Source organism: Falco naumanni, chromosome 16 (assembly GCF_017639655.2).
Source record: "Falco naumanni isolate bFalNau1 chromosome 16, bFalNau1.pat, whole genome shotgun sequence".
Lineage (NCBI taxonomy): Eukaryota > Metazoa > Chordata > Aves > Falconiformes > Falconidae > Falco > Falco naumanni.
Genome location: NC_054069.1, coordinates 2,523,071 through 2,546,074, shown reverse-complemented (window position 1 = coordinate 2,546,074; position 23,004 = coordinate 2,523,071). Strand labels below are relative to the sequence as shown.

The following is a 23,004-nucleotide window of genomic DNA, read 5'->3' as shown; positions in this document are numbered from 1 at the left end:
TGCGCTCGAGCCTTTTATAGCGTCACGAAGCATCGCGAGAACGCAAGTGAATTCTCGTGCGAGCGCTTCGTCTCCCTCCGGCGGACCCGCGAAAGTCCCGCCCCTTCCGCTGCGAGCCAATGGAAAGGCGAAGCGGAGGGGGGCGGTCCAATCCCTTCCCGCCGCCGCGCCAGGGGGCGGGGGGCGCGGCGCGAGGTGCCTGCGCGGGGCGCGGCGGCCGGGCGTCTCCTCATGGGGCCGGGCGCGCGGCGCCAGGTGCGTGCTGGGCGGGAGCGGGGGGCGCGTTGCCATGGCGACGGCGGGCCCCTGCGCTGCGGGCAGGCGGCCGCCATGAGGGGAGCCCCGAGGGCGGCGGGCAGCGGCCTCCCCCCGTGGTCGGGCTGCGGGGTGTCCGGGCACCGAGGGGGGCCGGGGGGGAGCCGGAGGACCGGGGGGCGGCCGCCTCATGGCGGGGGTCGCTAGGGCCCAGCCTCACCTCAGCGGCGCCGCTCTGCCGGCCGCCCCCGCGCCGTCGCCCTTTAAAAGCTGTCTTTTTGGACGTTTTCCCATCCCTATGAAGGAGCCTCGGCCTCTTCCCTGCCTGCTGAGATACCGTGTTCTTGCTTTTCCCTCAGGTTTAGCGTGAGAGGGGGCGAGGAGGGGGCGCAGCAGAGAGGAAAGGTAAGGCCTCGAAGCGCCGGGCATCCCTGGAGGTGTGAATCCCCTCCCCCAGCAGCTCCCGGTTTGCTTTCCAGAAACACCTTGGAAACGGTGGAAAGGCAGCCCTGCATGCAGAAGTGCCTGCTCAAGGGCTGTCCCGCATCCTCGTCTGCTGGGGTTTAAATCAGACAGAGCAAAGCAAGCCTGTGTCTGACCGCATGGGCCTGGCGCCTGTCAGACGATGCAGGCTCCTGTGTCAGTGTTTTGGGGATACAAACCTCTTCCGGGCTTCACTGGGTCACTCCTGCATATTCTTCATGAAGCTGGTGGGAGCCCGAAGCACATGGAGAATCTCAACATTAAATAAAAACCTCTGATGTATTTTAACGGGCATCCAAGGAGGCTGAATCTTGTGTTTGTAACGTCAGTGTGAACAGAAGTGGGGCTTGTTTTCCTCACGCTGCTGGTCCCCGTTATCTCTGAGAGCCGTCCCTTTCTAGGACAGTTTTGGACAAGCAATGGGGGCCTGCTCCAATTCCAGCTCCCACATGGAGGGACAGAACTTGGGAATCAGCCAGGGACAGCTCATAAATGTCCTTTCAGATTCTTTTAGCTGAAACATAGCAGGTTTTAAACTATAACACAATGTTTGTCTTATTCCAACATCTTAAATCCACACAATTTTAAAAGGAGATCTGAATTACGCCCTCACTGGCGGTCTCAGCACCCAAAGAAGCTAAAAATAATAGATGAGCAATGAATCGGTACTTGCTTCTTTATATAATTTGAGGGGGCTGTTCCAGAGAAGCCCCTCTTTGAGCACTGAGCAGCAAGCACACAGTTTGTGCTTTGCTTAAACTTTAAATGTTCAGATCTAGCATGCAGGTGTAGCTTTACTTGTGTATTAGCTGCTGAGCATGGAGACAAGGTGTCCACAGTGACTTCCCCATCTCCCTTGGTGATGAGTTAATGGGAGAAAATGTCTCATTAATTTCCTGGGTTGGTGCTGCAGGCTGGGATCTCTTGTTGACTGAATGGCACAGCCGTGTTTCATGGAATTATGGCAAAGTTTTTGTAAACACATGCTCTGTGTGTCAGCGTTAATTTGACACATGCTTTGTTTAGGCATTCGGTTTTATCTGGGACATATCTTTGTGTTTCAGGCATTTTTGCAGCTGGATTGTCTCCCTTATATTGCATACAGAATTGTTGTGGTTGGGTTTATTCAGTGTTGGTGGCTTGGGTATCATTTAAAGATAATGGTTCCTTGCTGAAATCTGTATCCTAAAGGCTTTAGGATAAATTAACTGATTTCTTTGGTGTGGATGGCAAAGGAGAACACCACAAACCTATGCAGGGACTCTGTAAGCTTAGCACTGTTAATAAAGGTGACGAAAGACAATGCTGTGACAGGGGAGCTTAGTGCTGTTAATAAAGGTGGTGAGGGACAACGCTGTGCAAGGGAACGGGGCAGCTGAGCCAAGAACCCATGGAGTTTGATGTTTACTCTCTCTCCGACTCCATGTAGTCTAAATAGCTGGAAAGTTCCTGACGTCTCGAGGAGCGTGGCTGGAGAGACGCTTCTTATCTTGTAAGTGCCCATCGCTTTCTCTCCTTCGTGGCACCTGTGGTCACAGAACGGTCAGGTACTGTCTCCTAGGTACATTTTGCCCTGCAGCTGTGGTGCCATGCTCTGAAGTGATGCTGCTTAATTTCGGTTACCTCAGCTGTGCCAGCATGATTTGTCCCCCTGGAGAGCAGAGCTTCTCCCCAGGTCTAAGGTCTGGAGGTTCACATTTCCTGGGTGAGTCTCCGAGACTTAGAGAAATAAGACTTTTTTTGGAGACAGAAGACGACTAGTCATTATTTCTGATCTCTTTTTTTTTCTGTTGTGGCTATTTGCATTAAATAGAAATAAAAGTTGAAGTTCGTGGTATTAGACAGCCATGTTTTGGTAACTCTAATTATGAAAAGGTTTTTCTCCTAAGTTGAGAATGACTTTTGAAATGTTGTTAGTGCTTTAAAGGCACTTAAAAATGGAGTGAAATAGAAGCAGTGCTCAGGCAAAACGGGAGGACCTAGGTAGGAGTTTATAAACAGGCTTGATACTTGAGACTTACTGATAATTCACAATGTAAAGCTAATATAACTTAAAATATATCCATAAACTAAGCCAGTCTAGAAAGTGGGGAATGTTTTAACTTCGGCTTTTAGGTATGCTGCCTTGGAGGGGGGCAACGGCAGACCTTGACAGCAGCGGTAGTTCAGCATGTTGCTTTACACCAACTTCTTAATATTCCAGTTAACAAAGGCTATGTGCTTTAGTCCCTAGCTCGTCTAAAGTGTCTTTGCACCATTAATTAAAATCTGGCTGGCTTTGTGGAAGTAGCCTGTTCGTCCAGGATAATCAGCTAATCCAAAATGAGAGATCTTACCCTACTGGAAAGAAAAAAAAGAAGGTTTTTTTTCCCCGCTTAATGTTTCCCATCCTGACTATGCTTGGCTGTATTCACTCAAGGCAAGTTTGATGTTACTGCCTGACTGATCATGTGTCCTGCAGGTCCTCCTGCCTCCCTGAGAGTCACCGCTTCAGAGCGGGTGTTTTTTCTGGCTGTTTAACTCCCCAAAATGGTTCAGCGCGGGGCCTGGCAGTTGCAGGTGTTCAGGGGGCATGAGGCTGCAGAGGTTCGTTGTCAGAACAGCACCAGAGTGCTCTCAGGCTTGATGGTGCATTGGAAAAACACAGGGTACAATGTGCAAAAGGGTGTGTGATGGAGAAACCTCAGCCTTGCAAGCACAGAGGGTGTAAAACCAGGAGGTGCAAGCAGTCAGCTGGAGCTTGGTTCCTCACTTGTTAAATGCATTTGAAACTATTACCCGAAATCTGGGCTCTACAGTAAAATTAAAAATGTGATTATCTGAGGTGATAGGCAGCATATGCTGAGTGGTGTTTCGGGAGGCAGGTTATGAAGACCAGCTCTCTGAGATGTTATAATATTATTATATTATTTTTATAATTATATATTATTATTGTAATTACAAAGTTCTCGGAACTGTTCAGAAATGACAGGCTGGCAAACATACCACATCTGAGCGTCTGCGACAGTCGATGTTCCCTGCTTTCATCACCCAGCACTGAAAGATGACAGTTACTGAGATTACAGGGACGATTTTTTAAATTATCCCTGCATGCGTTTGCAGCCTGTGCAGCTGGGGTTTCCTACCTGCAAAGAGTTGCCCTGCGTATCGCCTGTCAGTGCTGCTGTTGTACTGCAGTGAAGCAAGCACAAGCATCTCATTTGTAGGACAAACGCTCAGATCTCACAGAGGCTGCGAAACCTGTAAAAAGCCTGTGATTTTGGGCCAGCAGCTCTTCCACAGCATTTCCTTTTGGCAAAAGCCCACCTAACCATAATTTTTGTTGGGCTCTTCATTACAATCGGCAAGAAAAAAAAATGGACAAGGGTAAACAGTTCTGTCTGCTTACTTTCCCTTTTAGTAGTCTTATTTTTGGAGGAGCAGAGTGGGAGAGGACTGTGTGCTGGCAGACCTTTTGTATTTTATGTCATAGGCTGTTGAAAGAGTTCTCAGACAACTTCCTTTCTGTGGGCCTTAAGGTCATATCCCACTGCCTGTAGATGTATGGCAGGCTGGTTAATCCTTCTATCATCACCGGAGAATGAAAAGCTTTCGGTGGCTTTTAAGCCAACAAAAATCTTTTTGTCTTTCTTCTCTCCCGCTGTTTCCTAAGCAGCAGGTTTGTTAGTGGGCACCATTGCCTTGGAAGCGGGGAGCGCCTGCTCCAAGGTACCGCTTCTCCGGCAAAGATGAACAGCTGAGGTGAAGTGAAGGGTCTGGCAACCAGTGGTCTGCCAGCGATGATTGCATCCCAGTTGGACAAAACAGCCCTACGATTTTATTGAGCTTCGTTGTAAAGGAGGTTAAAGAAGCGGATGAGAGTCGCGGGGCAAAGTTCAGAAACAAAAAAGTGCAATTCTTGGCCCGAAGGTGATCTCATAAAGATAACAAAAGCCAGTATTTATCCGCCAGTGAAAAGCTGGCTCAACAAAAACCTGTGGTCTGTTCCACGTCATATTGTATGTATGTAGTGACTTTGCTTGTGGTGATTTGTCTACTATAGAAACTGGATGGCTTCTACGGTGAGCTTGGGTAAAGAAACATTGTTGGAAGATGGAATGCCACCTGCAAAAAAGCCCAGGTAAATTTAATTATACTCCAGTGAATTTTTTCTAATAAGAGCTTTTTCCGTAACCTTGCATTGTTCTTTAAAGAGCATGATGCTTGGCACCAAGCCCCAGCACTCATTTCAGTTGCTGATCCAAGAAAAGCGGGCTGTCTCTAGCTGTGCCCTGTGTTTTCCTGCAGTTTGTGGAACACAAGCCTTAATGCCCAGAATGTACTTTGCTGCTGGGTTTTTTTTTAACCCCTAAGCCAGGGTGCATGGTTGCACAGAAAGCTGTTTTTTACTGTACTGTCTCCATGACTTTAGTTTGGGTCCTGTCCATGCATAGGGTCATGTCAGATGTGGTGGTCATGCTTCTTCACTTGAGGTGGACAGCACTTCCTAGGAGGATATGCAATTACAGTAATTAGTATGATTTTGCTGCATGCAAAGGCTAAATAGTGCTACTCTGGAGGCTCATACTAATAAGTAGGTCATCTTACAGTTGTCCAAGTGGGGACCAGAGCGTGATGCAAAGCTGAGGCATAACCTGCACTTCTTCCAGCCAGGGTTGGTACTGTGGCTGCTTCGGGCTCAGAAGTTAAGGCATCATCATCTGCAAACGAGCAGCTAATTCATCTAGGGAGTTGTCTTCCACCAATCTGACTTGCTTATGAGTTACGCAGGGCTGGAGCGTATTTTCTGTGAAGGAACTCTAGTCTCAAGTTTGATCCAGTGTGTGTGGAATGAGCAGAAAAGAGACTGGGAGATATTTTTTTTCCTTGCTCAGGATATCAGGGTAGAAACCAGGTGTATTTATCAGCATGGGAACAGAATGCCCCTTTCAGACATGTGGCGTACGACGTTAAGATTGAGTATTTGGTATTATTTTGGATTTCGGTCCCTGGGTTTCTGGTTGTGTTTTTATACTATCTTATTAGCATGAATACTAATATATTGTCTGAGGCTTGCAATCCCAAAATTAAAACTCATTTATCATCGCTAACAGTGAAGACCTTCTCAAGAAAAGGGTTAACTTGTCTGTTTTCGTAGGCAGTAGCAGAGGGAAGGCAAAGCTCCATCTGTGTGGTGTTAGTTTCCTTTCCCCTTCTCGCTAAATATCACGTGTTTGCAGATAAAAAACATTCCTTCCAAATGAGCTGCCTCCCTGGGCTGCTGCTTCGATCCTCTGGGAAGCTGCAGCTGGTCCCCTGCTTCAGAAAAGCAGCTTGACACCAGGCAAGGCATGATGAGGAGAAGCACATCTACTTGATCAATAGTAAACATCAGATTTAAAAGCACTCTGCAAGTGTAAAGCTAGGAAAATAAGGAAGAGAGGAGGAGGAAGGGAGAATACAGCCCCACAGCTCTTTCATGAGACTCTTCATATCGTCTGGGATTCCAAAAGATTGGCCTTGAGCATGCTGCTAACATTGCAAGTGTAATGGGGAAGGGATTTCTGGCACAGCAGTGTCCTGCTGAGGGGTCTTCTCAGCAAAGAGGGGCCAGGAGGTGGGAAGGTCCTCTCCTGGGCAGAGCTGGGAGGAAGCCTCGACTTCATTCCTTTTGTGCTGGGGTAAATGGGGCTGCTGCCTTCAGGCCCCTGTTTAGTACCTTACTTAAAGCAGGTACAGTCACGGTTGTATTGACCTCCCGCGTGGGGATCTGATGCATGGTTTGTCTTGGTACATAAAATAGTATATATGTGTCTCTACAGCCATTGATAACATATTCCATGATTACTCACCACACCTCTTCCACTGTCTCCAGCCTTTTTGTTAGCTTCCAGGCAGCTATTATTACCAAGATCTCCCATATTCCAAATTTTAATTGTATTAGCTTTGCTTCAGAAGTATTTCGGGGCAGTTTTGACTTCCCCAGTAACCATCTTGGTAACAAACTCAATTGCCAAATATGTTGTAATTATGCATCTTGTAATTGTGGGCATTTGTGATGTTGATCTGTGGAGCTGTGTGCTGTCTTTAAGGGATACTAAGCTGTTAGTCTAATACTCTGTTTATCAGAGGACCCTAATGGGCATGTTGATTGAAAATTTAGGCAGAGGGTACCTCCCCTGTCCTTGGTCTGCATGTTCCACGATTGGAGACAGCCTTCCGTCTATGATGGTACCAGCTGTGCTACTTTCTCCTCTTGCAGGAAGCTGTTGCCAAGCCTCAAAACTAAGAAGCCTCAGGAGCTTGTGCTGGTGATTGGGACAGGAATTAGTGCAGCAGTTGCTCCCCAGGTCCCAGCTCTGAAGTCTTGGAAGGGGTTAATCCAGGCCCTCCTGGATGCTGCTATTGACTTTGATCTCCTTGAAGATGAAGAGAGCAAACGGTTTCAAAAGTGTCTCCATGAAGACAAAAACTTGGTTCATGTCGCCCATGACCTTATCCAGAAGCTGTCTCCGGTGAGTGTGCTTGTAGCACTGTACGTAAATATTCGGTACCCCACCCTGAGCATAGGATTTGGCTTTTGGAAATAGCCAGATTTGGTTCTCCTGCGTGCCCCCATCTCCAACAATTCCTGTCTATGAGGAACCACAAGTGCAGTTACTGTGCCAGGTTCCCGAGAAATAACTGCCGTGGACACTACCTTTGGGGTATTTCCCTCAGAGCACGCTGCGGGGGAGTACCCACCCCAAAGCAGTAAGTGCTCTGTGTTTGCCTTGCAAGGACCTGTAGTCTTTGCAGAGGTCTTCGAGAAATATGTGGATAGTTTTTCATCAAGTCGTTTGGCATGAGGTGTTAAAAGAAGCCAGGCTCTGATCTTAATCTGTCTCCCCTTCTCAGCGCACAAGCAATGTTCGCTCAACCTTTTTCAAAGACTGTTTATACGAGGTGTTTGATGACCTGGAATCTAAAATGGAAGATTCTGGGAAGCAGCTGCTTCAGTCTGTGCTTCACTTAATGGAAAACGGGGCACTTGTGTTAACCACAAACTTTGATAACCTGCTGGAACTGTACGCAGCACACCAAGGGAAGCATCTGGAGTCTCTTGACCTGACTGATGAAAAGAAGGTAAACGATGATGATATTTTTTTGTCAGGGCTGAGCTGGGACAGCAGCAGCTGCAGGATGTGCCCTCACACCCATGTAAGGGGATTGTACTGTTCATAGTAGTTTAAGTGATGTTAGACAAGCTCCAAGCAGAGGCTCTGACCATTTGGGGCAGTGAGCAGAGGAATGAAGACAAACGCTCGTTTCTGAAATGCTGTGCTTGCTTGCTGGCTGGCATCCATTGCTCAGGAGGAGCCCTTAAGCCTGGCATTTCTTTGATCTCTGTCCTTGAAACTTCTGCCTTGGCCTTGCTGAAGTACCGCAAGCCTCGCTTCCACATAAGGCTTGGGTTGACGTTCTAACCGACATGGGCGACACGGGAAGCTCTGTGCGAGACACCAAGCTGATCTTTCTATTTTTGTAACGTGCTGCAGAATGCTTTTTGTGGCAGAGCGTTTTTGGGGCTGTAGCCTTCGAGGCTTCCCATTAGCCCCGTGTCCTCTTTCTGAAATGGCTGGATGGCTCCTGCTGGGTTACTCACGTGCTCCGGCTTCTTCTGCCATGCTCTCGGATTTGTAGCTGCTTGCTTCATGCAAGGTTCCCTCCTTCTGCCCCAGTTAGGCAGAAAATCAGTCTGTGAAACCCTGAGCTCTTCGCCACCTGCCCACCTCATCTTTCCATCATGGGCCTTACTGGTGGAAAGTGTCTTGTCCTTCTGTTTGCTTTGTTAAACACACGCCACATGTAGGTGCTGTGCAGCACTTGGTCTCTTTCCATTCAGGCTCATTTCTGTGCTTCATGTTTCCTGCATGACCTCTTAATCTACATGGCTGGAAGTACTTACAGTGTTACAAATAAGCGTTCTAATTATTGCAAGCTTAAACAAGCTAAGGTCTGCAGGAGTAACCTGAGAGCCTTGGAAGTGGCTTTCTGAAATGAAGGTCAGCTGTTGAGCTCCCTCTGAGCTTCTCAGAGCCTAGAAGGGCCAAGAAATAAAACTCTGTAGGCCTGAGAGGCATGCTGACAGTATTTTCAGAATTTCCCCCTTTTTCTGCTGAGTTGGGTGTATCAATCCAGTCTCTTCCCATCACATTTGCTGTTCAGCTGAAGTGTTAGCCCAAACACGCGTCATAGGCTGTGATGTTGAGGCTGATGGACTCGTGACCTCTTGAGGAGATGAGGAAGAAGCTGCTCTTTGAAATGCTTCCCCAAAATGGTATTTTTAACAGCGCCGTGGAAGCTAACATGATGCACTCACTAACATTTCCAGAGGGGGTTGTTTTGCGCAGGTATTGGAGTGGGCACAAGAGAAGAGGAAGCTGAGCGTCCTGCACATCCATGGCGTTTACACCAACCCCAGTGGCATCGTGCTCCACCCAGCTGGATACCAGAATGTGCTGCGCAACACAGAGGTTATGGTGAGGCAGCCCTGCATTCTCTCTGCAGCATGTACTTTGGGGTCCCGTACAAACATCTCCCGCTTCCCTGGCAAGCCCATAGGTTAACCAGGCGTAGACTCAGCTGAGTTTAAAGACTGAGCTCTGTGCAGGGTGGTGGGAGAGTCCTTGATTTTGTGAAATATGAGGGATGGATTCTCTAACCCACTAAGCCTCACCACGTTTGTGTTGGGGATGATCAAACGACAGCACTCCTGCAGAAAGAGCGTCATCAGCAATAAGGCAGATGCTGTCTCTTGTGCCGTGTGAAGGTAAAACTTGCCCTGACTAAGAACATCTTTCCCTTTTTTAAAGCGAGAGATTCAGAAGCTGTATGAAAATAAGTCATTCCTGTTCTTGGGCTGTGGTTGGACTGTTGATGACACCACGTTTCAGGCCCTGTTTCTAGAGGCTGTGAAGCACAAGTCAGACCTGGAGCATTTCATGCTTGTACGGAGGGGAGATGTGGATGAGTTCAAGAAGCTCCGTGAGAACATGCTGGACAAAGGAATTAAAGTGATTTCCTATGGAGATGAATACGCAGACTTGCCTGAGTACTTTGAGAGGCTGACGAGCGAGATTGCCATGCGGGGTCGAACAGGTACGGGGGTTCCGGGCTGCGTGGGATGGCTCGCTGCATATACCCACTATCTCTGCGCTTACCTCGGCCATCCTGTCATATGACAGCACAGTTTCTGACTGTCCCCATGGACTTTGGAGCGTAGACTGTTAACAGCTCCCATTCTCTGTGCTGTGTTACTCCATAAGCTTCCTGCCCCCACCCCCAAGAGAAACTGTCTGCAAGTGTAGCTGGATTTATTGAGGCTTGTTTTTATGAAACCACTGTATGTTCTTGCAGTTTAAACAGCTCTGCTGCTTCCCACGCATGCAAACTGTACTTTTCATGTGGAGCTGCAGTTATTTGCTTTCTAGTGAGAGGGCATTTCAGTCTCACTGACCTTCCTGCTACTCAGCCTGAGCCAGTATCTTAATGTACAAGAGATCATACTAATAGCTCATAAAAATGGGGAACAGCGCTTGCTGTTCATGCAGGGGCTCCCCGTGTCTGCGCAGTCACCTCAGGGTTGCCTTCCCACCTGGTCCATTGCTCTCTCCTAGGTGTACCTAAGGAGGGACAACAGCTGAACGGCTCTGCTGCTGCCCACACCGAGATAAAGGGTAAGACCCTCCCCTCCTGAGCCAAGAGAGGAGGCTTTGCCCTTTCTAGCCTCTGTATGGCTCCCCAGGAGCCTGGCAGCCTCTGGGGCAAGTTTTGCAGAGCCTTTGTTTTCCGGCAGGATGCAGCACTTGAGCACCAGCCTTGCCCAGGACCTGTGCCATGGCAGGGGACTCCCTAGGACGGGCCTAAGCCAGAGCCAGCAGCTCCCAGGGAGGCCTGCACAGTTTTTAAGTCCACCCTAGAGGAGAAGAGAAGGCCACTGCTGTCAAGCTGCCGCCAGCACACACGGAGCCAGGACACTTCAGGCATGGAACAGAGGCAGGGCAGAGCCTCCTCGGTCAGAAACCTGGTTTAACGTAGTAATTGTCTTTTTATTGAGGCTGCACACACCTGGGGAACATGGTCTCCCCAAAGGAGCTGCAGCCTCGTCTCATTTCATACCTAGTGCTTTTGTATTCTGTACTTTCAATTAAAAAAAAAAAAAAAAAAAAAGAAACTTGAGCGGTTTTTTTTTTTAACTTGAAGCTCTAGTTTTCTAGTCCTGTCTTTATACTGTACAATATTTTGTATGTTGAAGCTTGTATTAAAGGCTTGTTCACTTAACTTAACTTTTGGCTGGTGTGTGATTTACACGCCCTCACACAGGCAACCATTTGTCTCCCCCCAGCCCTGAGGAGGAAACAGGTCCTGGCTGGAGACAAGTTATTTATACACAGAAAACAAATTATGAAGTTTATTTTATATAAATTATGTCTCTTAGCAGACAGCATTCAATTTATTGCACTATAGCACATCTGCGATACAGAGCTACAAGACATCGTATGAGAGTTTTGTATTATTCAGTGTAGCACTTCAGACCGGGATCAAGAGGCACTCGAAGGGGGGGAGAAAGGGTGCAGGAAAGCAGCAAGCAGCCACCGCTAATTTTCTTTTTTTTTTTTTTTTTTTCCTCCTTTTTACTAGCAAATAACGCTGAGGCCAGCAGGCAGGAGACAGGCCATGATTAGCACTATCGAACCAAGCTACCACAGCTCTCCAGCTCCTGCCCAAATATGTAGAGTCCAGGTACCCTGCTCCAGGGTCCTGGTGATGACAGAAATGGGGACCTTAAGGCAATTTAGCATCTCCTCTGCAGCCTAATGCAGGCCATCGCCATTTTTGGTTTATCAGCTTCAGTGGAGCTGCTGCTAGCAGCGACATTAACAGCCAGATCATCTTAACACTGCTGCCAAGCAGTGACTATCCTGCACACCCCTGACAAAAGTCACTCCTGTGTCCTCCCTAAGCTGGTCTAAAAAAAAAAAATAATCAAAAGCAGCTCAAAAAAATGCCTTCAAACCCCCCAAAAAGCACAGCAGGTTCCTGTGCTGCCCACCCACCCCGTGCAGCATGAACAATACAAAGCTCTGGATTCAGCCTCCCTGCAAGGGAGCCTGCATCACTTAAAACAGAGTGAAGGAAGCCAGGGAAGAGCTTTTGCTGGATAAAAGGTGTTTTATCCAAAAAAAAAAAAAAAAAAAAGTACCCCTCACACTGGTATCCCTTCATTCTGTTCTGCACTACACGGGAAAGACTAATTGGTAACGGGGTAAAGCATGTTCTTTTCAGACATCTGCAAACAGCAATTTGGTGGTTTTTAGGCCTTCATGAGCGCTGCGACCACGGCCTTGGCGTTAAGGCTTCGCAGATCACAGTAAGTTTGTCCAGTGCCAACGAAAACGATGGGCTTGCTCGTGATGTACGTCATGGAGATAGCGGCACCGACCTGCCAAGGGCAACAAGCAGCGTTAGATCACAAATGCAGCACAGCCCCCTCAGGGGAACGCATCTATGAGTTTTACTAATATTCAGCCTTTTTGTTCTTCTCCATATGATCCCTATATGCCCTGCTGCAGTAACATGTAGAATTTGAGGCATCTCCTGGCCCTGTTTTTCACATGCACAGAAAATTGCTAGATTTTGTTTAAATGGCTTAAATGCAAGAGGCAAGCAGGGGAGGGCATCTGGGACAGCACACTACCGCTAATGTTTGCCAATTTCTATCCCTCCTGCTCTGGTCACCAGTGGAAAGCTCTGTGCACCATCACCTCAAGAGCGTCCTTACCTTGTCATCGATGGTATCGAACTTGGTGAGGACAATCCCGTCAATGAGCCGTGGTGTCTGGGCCATGGAGTGATCAGCCAGGGCCTTGTTGAACTTGACCTGAGGGAAAGAACGCACCCAAGAAATGTATTTGTGGTGCTGCTGCTGCCCAAATCTCTGATAAAACCTACAAAAGCAGGTTTTTCCCCACCTCAGCCTTTCCAGAAGCAAGGTCTCAACACTCACCAGCTGATCCACAGCCTCGTTTCCCACCAGCGCTTCTCCAACAAACAGGACCAAGTCAGGAGCGTTGACAGCGATGAGCTTGGCCAGCGCTGTCATCAAGGGAGCATTGTCCTGCATGCGGCCGGCCGTGTCCACCAGGACCACGTCAAAGCCCTGGTTCCGAGCTGGGGAGACAAGCAGACAGCGTTAGGCAGGATGCTCCCCCAAAACAGCATCTCCCACCACTGGTTTTCCATGTACCATAAGAGATGGCCTCCATGGCAATCCCCGCAGCGTCCTTGCCATAGCCCTTCTCATAGAGCTGCACCATGGTCCGCCCACCGTGGCTCTCCGGAGGGTGCAGGGCGTTGAGGCGACGGGTGTGGGTGCGGAGCTGTTCCACTGCTCCTGCGCGGAAGGTGTCGCAGGCGGCAATAAGGACGCTGAAACCATTCTCAATGAGCCAGAACGAAATCTGCAAATGGCAACAGATCAAAAAAAGGCTCATTAACAGCCACAGCCTGACCTCATCATGCTGGTCCCAGAGAACCAGGAGGATCGTGTCCTACCTTGGCCAGGTTGGTAGACTTCCCAACACCGTTCACACCACAGAAAGTGACCACGTAGGGTCGGCGATGGCGCTGGGCATCCATGACATCACGGAGGACATCCACACGGCGCTGAGGCTGCAGGATCTGCACGAGAGCCTCCTGCAGGGCTTGCTTCACTGTCGAGGTCACCGCTGGGAAGGAGAGAGAAAGGAAACCCATCGTGCCTGGGGAACACTCCTGAGCCCCAAACCACAGGCGGGAGGCTACGTGACCACTTACTGGTGAACGTCCCCATCACCTTCCCTTCCAGTTTCTTAGCCACTGATTCACAGAGCTGCACTGCAATCTCAGCTGCCACGTTTTTTGCTTCAAGGAAGAGATAGAGGGAAGTTAGCACTGCTGAGAAGGTTACACGCGCCAGACATCAGCGTCAAGGGAAGGATGGAGTCAGCATGCAGGATCCCCACCCGACGAGACTGCTACCCCCTTTTGATGCAGTGTCAGGGCTGCCTCAGAGGCAAGAGAGGAACCCACCACAGTTCCTGTAGGCAAGAACATCCCAAACCATGGGTGCTGCTCGATGGGAGCACAGGGAACCACCTCAAACTAACCCACTCAGAGCGGATCCAGGCATACCGATCAAGTGATCCTTCATCTTCTCCAGTACGGGGTCCATGTCCTCTCTTGTCAAGCTCTTGGAGCCCACCAGGCCTTTCAGCATGCCAAACATGCCCCCCAGGCCTCCCTTCTTCACGCTGCGGAGAAGAGGAGGAGTGACCTTTAGGCTCAAGGAGTGAGTCGCACAGGCCACACAACAGCCAGATGCAAGAGCCCACCATGCAGCTGACAAACACTGTTTTATCCCTACTGCATTACTGGTTACACTGGAAGAGGAGTTACAGGAGAGAAATCAAGAAGCGTGCAACAAGGTGGCTGCGAGAGCCTCTACCTGGGTTTTGAAGGGTTCTGAATAACCTTCTCCTCTTCAGCTTCATCATCACTCTCATACTCAAGGTCGTAGAGGCGGCCGGGCTCCCGATTTCTATCCCCCAGGGCCTGTAAGGGGACGAAAAGACACACCCTGAAAACTGGCAACCACTTACTGCCATCCCCTTCGCCCGCTTTTGCTGTCACATGCAGTGACATATCACATCGACAGCAGCAGAGGCAGGTCTGCAGAGATCTTGGCCACGAGGGCTCGGCGGGATGACCCCATCCAGCGCCGTTTGCAGCTGCTGCAGCTGGAGAAATAACCCTTCAGACAGCAGCTGTGCGGGCTGGGTGCTGTGATCCCCATTTCGCACACCACCGCAGCCAGCCGTGGAGACCAGGCTGGGTTCGCAACGCCCAGCTGGCCCCAGAACAATGCACTAAAGCAGACAAAGCGACCTGACTTTTTCTTACTGTATTAGGGTCAAATTCCTCTATGGGACAAGCCTCCACGCTTCCGTTGGTAGCGGTGTTACTGTAATCGAGTACTTTGGCATTAGAGTTCCCCAGATCCCACACTCGGGGCTTCTTCCCCTTCTCCTTCTGTGCCTCAGGCTTTGGAGATTTGCTGAAATAAAGACCAGAAAGACATTTTGTTCAGTGCAAGGAAGCAGCTGCAATTGCCTCTTTAGAAAATGTAAAAGTTAAGAGCCCAGATTACCCAAAAAGGCAGAAATTAAGGCTAAACCTGGCTGATTTAGTCTCCAGTTTAGCTATCTGAACTTTAACCCTGTATCAAACTACTTTACCTCAAGCCAGGTATTGATGCACCACTGCCCTTTGCTCACAGTGCAAAAGCCTCACTAAAAAGAGGTCTGGACCTCTCCCAGGCACACTCTGGGTTTCTGGGTCTCCCAGGGAAAGGATCAGGCTCTATTATCCCTCTGGGACCCGCAGCACACCCTCTCCCAGTCTTTCCAGCAAGTAGGGAAATAAAGAAAAGGGAAATAAGGTCCAGGAAAGCAAGGTCTGGCTTCCAGAGGTCACTGAAAAGAGGAGAGACTCAGCAATGGCCGAGGCACACCAGGAAGGTGTGAAGCTCATGTAGACTGACCATGTCCTCATTACCCACCTGGACTTCTCCCCAGCTTTCATGTGTCTCTTGAAGAATTCCTCCCGGTTCTTTTGCAGGATTTCATCCTTGGTCAGTTCCTCCCTGTCCCCAGCTGTGGAGGGCTGCTTGTCACCCGCAGATGCTTTACCAGGTGCTGCAACAACTTCAGTTCCTGACAGAAAGAGCCCCGACGCAAGCTCAGACCAGCATTTGGGTGCTACAAGAGGACTGGGAAAGTGCAGGCTGGGACACAATTCTGGAATATTTATTTCCCCCCCATCCCACAAATACATTTTCCATCAACTCACCCTCTTTTTTGGAACCTTTGTTCTTCTTGTTCTTGACCTTCTCCTTTGGTTTCTCCCCTCGGGTTTCTATCATACACTTGACAGTCTTCTGGGACTTGAGAGACTGCTCAAACGTCTTCATTACCGTGGGAGCTCGGACTTTACTGCTCTCCTCTGCATCCCTGCAGGGAGATGGCCCGTTAGCCTGAATTTCAGCTCTGTCCCTCCCACTCCCCCCCGCTCTAAATGGCAACTTGAGAGGAAAATCAGACTCTGCTACCGGAGGAGGCGCATGAAGTCGTCTTTAAAATCAAAGGTGCCATTTAGGAGGCCCAGGGTGCCTTTCTGCTGGAACTCATTGCGATACTTGTCTCTGAACTCCTTGTGAACGTCGTCTATCAACTTGTCAACATAGGTTAGAGTCAGGATCTTCTGAAACCCCACCTGCAAAGCAGCACAGCAAAAAGATGTTGCTCTTTCAGGTAATTTAATTGCGGCATCTAGCTGGTGAGGAAATGAAATCCTCTCCGTTTAACACTGGGCTTTTTAATTTCACCAGGCTTCAGGCTACGTTTTATAGTCTGGCTTCCAAGTTTTATATCCTCTCAAAAAGGGGGGAAGAAAAAAAAAAAACCAACCACAAAACAGCTCAGACCTTTGTTTTAAAAGGCAACACCAATAAAAACAGGTTGACTGCTTCATAGCGCCAAAGACACATAGTCAAAGACCAGAAAGCCTTTTGCTTATCTTTACGTACACAGCGAAGGCTGCATGGGTTTACAGATAAGGCACAGGGAGACTGAAAGGGAGAGTGTCCCTAAAGTAAAGGGGATGATACATTTCTGGCTTTTTTAAAATAGATCTGGTCAAAGTAAAAACTTTTATTACAATGTAACAGCCTGTCCAGCTTCTATTTGAGGTTTAATGAGTTTTAATCCTATCGCAGATGATTAAAATAAGCTGCTACCACAGTGGCATATGACTGAGAGACACCCACATCCACCCACTGAGTCGACTGAGCTCCTCGGGAAGAAGCACAAAGGAGCAGGAAGCCTGGCTATGCCGGGATCACCACCTGGCCCTCCAAGGCTCTTCTGGAGCTGGGAATGATGAAACCCACATCCTACCTCCTCATCCCCCAAAATCCCAGAGCAAGAAGGAGCTACCCCTGCTCTGGGAGTCGAGGTAGAGCCCTGCACCATTAAACCACAACAAGCCGGTTAATTGTTCTCCCTGTTTTCAGGCGAGATTAGCACTAACCAACGTGCGATCCAGCACCGTACCATTTCCCAGCCGGCACCGGCTCTTCCGCCAGGCCAACACATCCCAGATTCCCACGCTGACACGGGCAGGTGTTGGCACAAGGAGGAGGGGAAAAAAACCCAACACACCAGGAAAAAGCCTTTGCGTTACCAACACGTGAGCCACCTGCTTTCCCAAGCGGCAGTGGCAGGAAAATTTTAGGGAGGCAACGGAAAGCCTTTGGGAAGGTGTTAAACAGCCTTTTCCCAACCGAGCCAGATGTGAAGACCCTTTTTCTGGAACAATCCCCCTCCCTCAGAGTTTCAGAGCACCCAGGGCGGGGGGGGGGGGGGGGGGGGGCGGGGGAGCGGGGCTGGGGGAGGCAGCTCACCACAAACACCAGCTCAAACTGGTTGTCCAGTTTGTACTTGAGCGTGAGGGCTTCATGGGTGAAGGAGTTGTTGCCACCTCGCTCCTAGGGGAGAGGAACCGTCAGAAGAGGGTGCCAGCAGTGAGGAGACCCCCACACATCATCCCTGTCACCTGCCCCACTCCAAGCAGTCCAGCACCGCTATAGTGCTGTTATAGGTTATGCTGTTAAAAGTGGGGTGCAGCCCACCCCCCTGGGCAGGTGGTCCCACTCTTCCTCCCCCCCGATGGGTCAGCCCCAGGTTGGTGGTCCCACCCATATATCCCCCCCTTTCCCAAGCAGGTGGTCCCACCCATTGCCCCCCCAAACTAGGTGATTCCTCCCCCATAGGTGGTCCCATCCATCTGCGTCCCCCTGGTAGGTGGTCCCACCTGTGTGTCCCCCTCCCCAAGCAGGTGGTCCAATCCATTGCCCCCCCAACTAGGTGGTCCCAGCCATCTGTCTCCCCCTCCCCCATAGGTGGTCCCACCCATGTGTCCCCTTCCCTAAGCAGATGGTCGCATCCATCACCCCCCCAACTAGGTGATACCACCTCCCATATAATTGATCCAAACCCCCCCTCCCCAGGCAGTGGTCCGTCCAGCCACCCCCCACACCCCCCGCAAGTGGGCCCGCCCGTTCCCCCCTCCCCAGGCAAGTGGTCCCAACCCAACCATTTAGCCCCTCCCCGGCGGGTGGTCCCGGCCGCGTCCCCCCCCACCCCTCAGGTGGATGGTTCCGCCCGGCCGCCGTTCCCCCCCCGTCCGGCCCGGCAGATGGTGCCGGCCGCCCGGCACCGACCTGCAGGAGGACGGAGCGGATGAGGGCGTTGACGGGAGCGGTGGCAGCAGCGGCGGGCCCACGGACACCCTGGAAGCACCAGAGGACGAGGCCGCCCTTGCTGAAGATGGTGAAGAAGTCGAGCATGGCGGCGGCGGCGGCGCCGGGCCCGGCTCCGCGCACACGTCGCACTGCCCCCCGCGCTTCCGCCGGAAGTTGGCTCCCCGCCGCACTCCCATTGGCGGAGATGGCGGAAAGGGGCGGGGCTGCGACGGGCGAATAGCGGCGCGGGGGCGGTGCGGGGGCGTGGCCAGTGACATGCTGCGCTTCAAGTGTCCTTTGCTCCCTCTGAGGCGGGGGGTCCTTGGGGGGGTCCCGGGGGGGTCCCCGGGCCCAGGGAGGCCTCCAGGCCGCCCCCTCCGCACCACCGCCCCGCTCAGCTTCGATATCTTCCGCGGTGAGACCCGGGGGGGGCCGGGGTCGGAGAGACTGTGGGGATTTGGGGCGCCTCTGGGGGTCCCAGGGGCAATGGGGAGGAGGGGGGGGAATGCTGGGAGTGGGGAGGGGGCCAAAAGAGTGGGCGGGTCCCAGGGAATGAGGGGGGGTGGAGGTGTGTTATGGGGGGGATCCCTGGGAGTGGGTTATGGGGAGATCCCGGGGGGTGGGGGCGGTGGGCTACGGGGTTGTCCCTGGGGTCTGCGTGTTTCAGAAGGGGACAGGGCTGCCTGGGGGACCTTGGGGGCTGGGGGTCCCACGGGGCGGGGGGGCGCTGGGAGGCCTGGGGATTTGGGTTCCCAAGAGAGGTCTGGAGGGGTCCAGGAGACCCAGGGAAAACTGGAGGGGGGGGCCATGGGGGGGCCCAGAGGGGACTAGGGGGTCCCAGGGGACTGAGGGAGATCCTGGGGGGGGGGGGGGGGGGCAGAGCAGACTGGGGGTACCCGGGAGGGACTGGTGAGGGACCCATGAGACTTGGGGTGGGGAGGGTGTCCCAAGGGGGTCACAGAGACTCCTGAGGGGGCATCCAGGGAACTGGGGGTGGCTGGGAGTGGTCCTTGGGGGGCCCAGGGAGTGCAGAGGGTCCTGGGGGATCCAGAGGGAAGTGGGGTGGTCCCAGGGGGGCTGCCAGCTCTGCCCGCCAAAACCTGTCAGCTCCTGCCCCCCGATACGCCAGCAGAGCTGGGACCGAGTCTGAGACGACTGGGTCAGACTCTGAAGGGTCAGCTGCCTTATCTGGGAGGTGTGGGGGGGGGCTGGACCCCCCCCGGGACCCTCCCAGACCCACGCCCCCCCGAACAAGTCGACGTGGTGGTGGTGGGGGGCGGCGTGGTGGGCTGGTCGGTGGCGTACTGGCTGAAGGTGCTGGAGGGCTGGCAGCACGGCATGCGGGTGCTGGTGGTGGAGCGGGACCCCATGGTGAGACACCCCCATCCCGGGGCGGGGTATGGCCTTGGGGACCCTTCCCCCGAACCCCATTTCTTTTGTGGGGGGATGCCTTCTCTTTCAGTATTCCCGAGCTTCCACGGTGCTGTCAGTGGGGGGGATCCGGCAGCAGTTTTCCCTCCTGGAAAATATCCGCATGTCCCGCTTCTCCGCCAGCTTCCTCCGTGACATCAACGTACGTGGGATTATTTTTGGGAGGGGGGAGGCGGTATTTTGGGGGAGGATCCAGCCCCACTCACTGTGGTGCCCCATCTTTCACAGGAGCACCTTGGGGTGCCAAACGAGCCCCCCGTTGACATCCAGTTCCAGCCCTCGGGGTACCTCTTCCTTGCTGCCTCACAGGATGCTGCTGCGTTGGAGGACACCGTCCGGCTCCAGAGGTGGGGTACACACACATTGCCCCCCTCACAGGGGGTGATCTGGGGGGGGGGGGAGGGTGTCTCATCCTGATCCCCCCTCCTCATGCTGATGTCCCCAGGGAGGAAGGCGTGCAGGTGGCCCTGCTGTCCCCCACCCAGCTGAAAGCAAAATTCCCCTGGATAGACACAGAGGACGTGGCCGTGGCATCCTATGGTATGAGGGGGCAGCATGGGGCGGGGGGGGGCATGGGGATTCCCCCCCAACACCATCCTTATCCCCATCCTCATCCCTATCCCCATCCTATATCCCATCCCCACTGGGTGCATCCTTTATCCCACTTTTAATTGGGGAAGGGGGGCTCCAGCCCTTCCAGAATTTATTTTTTTTTTTTGGGGGGGGGGAAGGGTGTCATGTTGCAATGCCCCCAACAACGTTTCCCCCCCCCAGGTCTGGAGGATGAAGGCTGGTTCGACCCCTGGACCCTCCTTAGTGCTTTCCGGCGCAAAGCCACATACATGGGGGTTCAGAGCTGCACCGGGGAGGTGCGAGGTAAGGAAGTGGGGGGACACAGTGGGGTGCCCCCCCCACATCACCCCAGGGACCCACCCCCCTGTCTCAGCACCCCCTAAAACCTCCAGGGTTCGTCATCTCGAATGAGAACAGGGTACCAGTGGTGCCAGCAACACCGACAGCACGTATCAAATATGTCCATGTGAGTGTGTGTGGGTGTCTCGCCCCATGCAGGGAGGTCCCCATGTGTGTCTGTGACACCCCCCACCCCCCCCAATTCATGTGTTGCCCCCCCCCCCCCCCCAGATCCACATGCCGGACAGCTTGGAGTACCAGCCAGTCTCCTGCGCCATCGTGGTCAACGCCGCTGGTGCCTGGGCTGCGGAGCTGCTGGAGATGGCCGGGCTACCGATGGAGCTGCGTGGGTGCCCCCTGCCCATCAAGCCCAGGAAGAGGTGGGAGGGGGGCAGATATTTGTGGGGGTTCATGGGAGGGAGCACATCCTGGCATCACCCCGCTGTTGTGGACGAACCCCTTGATGCTTTTTTGTGGGTCACAGTGGGGGCATGTATCCCAGCACCCACCACCTCTTTTTTTCCAAGGGGGGCCACGCACCCTTTGGTGCTGTTTGGGGGGGGCAATCATAGGTAGGGGGACATCTCAGCACCCACTGCCCCTCTGTCATGGGTTAGCCCCTCAGTCCTTTCTTTTGGTGGGGGGGTAGTGGTGGGGGGCAGCACATCCTGGCACTCCTACCCCTCCATCTTCAGGGGGGATGAAGCCTCTTGGTGCTTTTTTTTTTTTGTGGGGGGGTGAGGGCATACATCTTGACACCTTCCAGTCTGTCAGGGGGTGATGTGAACCCCTTGATTCTATTTTTTTGAGGGGTGGGGACACAACACATCCTGGGACCCCCCCCACCCCACCCCTCCGGTCTGGCAGGGGGTGGTGTGAACTCCTCAATGCTATTTTTTTAGGGGGGAAACAGAGACATCTCAGCCCCTACACCCCAATCTTGAGGGGTGGGGGGCAGCCTGAATCCCTCACCTCTATTTTTTTTTTTTGGAGGGGAGCACCCTCCATCCTGACAGGTACGTGTACACCTGGCACTGCCCTAATGGCCCCGGCTTCTCCTGCCCCTTCCTCATCGACACGTCAGGGGCTTATTTTCGCCGTGACGGAATAGCTGGCAACTACCTGGGCGGCATGAGCCCACCCGAGGTGAGCCTGCCTGTATTTCACACACACACACACCCCCCCCCCCGTTTTGCTGATTGTCTGGATATCAAGCAAAAATGAATTCCCAATCAAATATAAGAAGAAATGCAGTTTATTGTATTATAATATAAGAAAGGAAAATAGCGTGTGATGTGAGAAGAGGGAATGGTGCCGGTGATTACGCACAATATGATAAAAACCCAGTAGCAGCGATGCACGGAATCATTCCTGCAAAGTGATTAAGGCCAATGCAGCACCGATTCCCACCTTAATAACATTCCCATTGTAGCCAGTGCTGGGGGTCTCGGTAACTGGGAAAATCCCTGTGTGGGGGCTTCTGCCCCCTCCCACTGCTCGCCCGCCTTGCAACTCAGCGCAAAAAATATTTGCCACCCCGAGTGTGTGCAAAGTTTGAAGTTTATGCCCAGGATTCACACGGTTTGCACGCACCAGGGATGTTGGCCAGATGCCCGAGTGTGGTGGAGTTACTGTCGTGACATAGCCACACGCGATATTTATTGTGTGGGTGGTCTCCTGCTTGTCTGGGGGCTCAGGACAAGCACCATTAAAGTTAAAATAGAGATTTTCTCATAAGTGGAAATCAGTAATTTTTTTTTATTTAATAAATATTCACCACACCTATCTTTTTTCTTTTTTTTTTTTTTTTTTTTTAATATCCTCCCCGATTTCTATATTTCCAGGAGGAAGAGCCGGATCCGAGCGATCTCTCGGTGGATCACGATTTTTTCCAGGAGCAGATCTGGCCACGGCTGGCTCGGCGGGTCCCGGCCTTCACATCCCTCCGCGTGCGGGGGTCTTGGGCGGGCTACTACGACTACAATACCTTCGACCATAACGGGGTGCTGGGGCCGCACCCCAACTTGGAAAATCTTTATTTAGCCGCCGGCTTCAGCGGACACGGGCTGCAGCACGCCCCAGCCACCGGCCGAGCCGTGGCAGAGTTGGTGCTGAGGGGGGAGTACGAGACCCTGGACCTGCAGCGGCTGGGCTGCGGGAGGCTGCTGCGGGGGGAGCCGCTGCGGGAGCACGGGGTGGTCTGATGGGGGGGGGGCACCCCTGGGGTATGGGGAGGGGGGAAACTGAGGCACAGCCCCAGCCCCGGCACGGGGGTTGGTATGGGAGAGGTGTTGTGCCCTGCTGAAATAAAATTGTTGGTGAATGGATCCGGTGGGGGGGTCAGTGGGGGTGCCTGCCCCCCTCCCCATGCCAGGGATGCACCCCAAGTTGTGCTGGCAGACCCCCCTGCTGGTTAGCCCCAGCTCTGCCCAGTACGGGCTGGGTGCAGCTGCTGTGATGCCCACACCAGTGCTCCCAGTACTAGTGGCCCCGGTGCCTCCCTGCAGCATCCCCACGCTACACCCCAGTCCCAGTGCCCCCATTACACTCCCATACCCCCA

General features: G+C 52.4%; 3 protein-coding genes across 5 annotated transcripts; 2 read left to right on the top strand and 1 right to left on the bottom strand.

Annotated features, from left to right (window-relative positions):
- Positions 1 to 204: 204 nt before the first annotated feature.
- Positions 205 to 11,729, top strand: FAM118B (family with sequence similarity 118 member B). 3 transcript variants are annotated; one of them, XM_040616043.1, is made up of 9 exons: positions 205 to 255; positions 615 to 660; positions 4,781 to 4,858; positions 6,980 to 7,232; positions 7,615 to 7,842; positions 9,111 to 9,239; positions 9,654 to 9,858; positions 10,377 to 10,436; positions 10,556 to 11,729. In XM_040616043.1, exons 3-9 carry the CDS (start codon positions 4,788 to 4,790, stop codon positions 10,567 to 10,569), a joined length of 960 nt encoding a protein of 319 aa, XP_040471977.1. In that variant the 5' UTR covers positions 205 to 255; positions 615 to 660; positions 4,781 to 4,787; the 3' UTR covers positions 10,570 to 11,729. The 3 variants fall into 3 exon arrangements, with proteins under 3 accessions (XP_040471977.1, XP_040471975.1, XP_040471976.1); XM_040616041.1 differs by having other exon boundaries at positions 9,573 to 9,858; XM_040616042.1 differs by lacking the exons at positions 205 to 255; positions 615 to 660 and adding an exon at positions 2,189 to 2,230 and having other exon boundaries at positions 9,573 to 9,858.
- On the bottom strand, positions 11,157 to 18,270 carry SRPRA (SRP receptor subunit alpha). The gene is made up of 14 exons (XM_040616038.1): positions 18,080 to 18,270; positions 17,261 to 17,344; positions 15,908 to 16,071; positions 15,649 to 15,809; positions 15,359 to 15,512; positions 14,701 to 14,854; positions 14,246 to 14,352; positions 13,933 to 14,051; positions 13,576 to 13,662; positions 13,315 to 13,487; positions 13,007 to 13,220; positions 12,767 to 12,930; positions 12,542 to 12,640; positions 11,157 to 12,202 (listed from the first exon to the last, which is right to left on the bottom strand). Exons 1-14 carry the CDS (start codon positions 18,203 to 18,205, stop codon positions 12,074 to 12,076), a joined length of 1,935 nt encoding a protein of 644 aa, XP_040471972.1. The 5' UTR covers positions 18,206 to 18,270; the 3' UTR covers positions 11,157 to 12,073.
- Positions 18,271 to 18,353: 83 nt separating this feature from the next.
- On the top strand, positions 18,354 to 22,662 carry FOXRED1 (FAD dependent oxidoreductase domain containing 1). Its single transcript, XM_040616039.1, has 10 exons — positions 18,354 to 18,515; positions 19,233 to 19,471; positions 19,563 to 19,673; positions 19,760 to 19,878; positions 19,977 to 20,071; positions 20,306 to 20,407; positions 20,497 to 20,570; positions 20,675 to 20,823; positions 21,460 to 21,589; positions 22,288 to 22,662. Exons 1-10 carry the CDS (start codon positions 18,377 to 18,379, stop codon positions 22,645 to 22,647), a joined length of 1,518 nt encoding a protein of 505 aa, XP_040471973.1. The 5' UTR covers positions 18,354 to 18,376; the 3' UTR covers positions 22,648 to 22,662.
- Positions 22,663 to 23,004: the final 342 nt, after the last annotated feature.

Coding starts and splice junctions, on each gene's coding strand:
- FAM118B (XM_040616041.1), top strand. CDS start 4,788: ATGGCTTCTACGGTGAGCTTGGGTAAAGAAACATTGTTGGAAGATGGA. Junction 7,843..9,110: donor ACCTGACTGATGAAAAGAAG/GTAAACGATGAT, acceptor TGTTTTGCGCAG/GTATTGGAGTGGGCACAAGA. Junction 9,240..9,572: donor TGCGCAACACAGAGGTTATG/GTGAGGCAGCCC, acceptor CCTTTTTTAAAG/CGAGAGATTCAGAAGCTGTA.
- SRPRA (XM_040616038.1), bottom strand. CDS start 18,205: ATGCTCGACTTCTTCACCATCTTCAGCAAGGGCGGCCTCGTCCTCTGG. Junction 13,663..13,932: donor GATGAAGGATCACTTGATCG/GTATGCCTGGAT, acceptor TCTTCCTTGAAG/CAAAAAACGTGGCAGCTGAG. Junction 12,203..12,541: donor TCGATACCATCGATGACAAG/GTAAGGACGCTC, acceptor TGCCCTTGGCAG/GTCGGTGCCGCTATCTCCAT.
- FOXRED1 (XM_040616039.1), top strand. CDS start 18,377: ATGCTGCGCTTCAAGTGTCCTTTGCTCCCTCTGAGGCGGGGGGTCCTT. Junction 19,472..19,562: donor TGGTGGAGCGGGACCCCATG/GTGAGACACCCC, acceptor CTTCTCTTTCAG/TATTCCCGAGCTTCCACGGT. Junction 19,879..19,976: donor GACACCGTCCGGCTCCAGAG/GTGGGGTACACA, acceptor TGATGTCCCCAG/GGAGGAAGGCGTGCAGGTGG.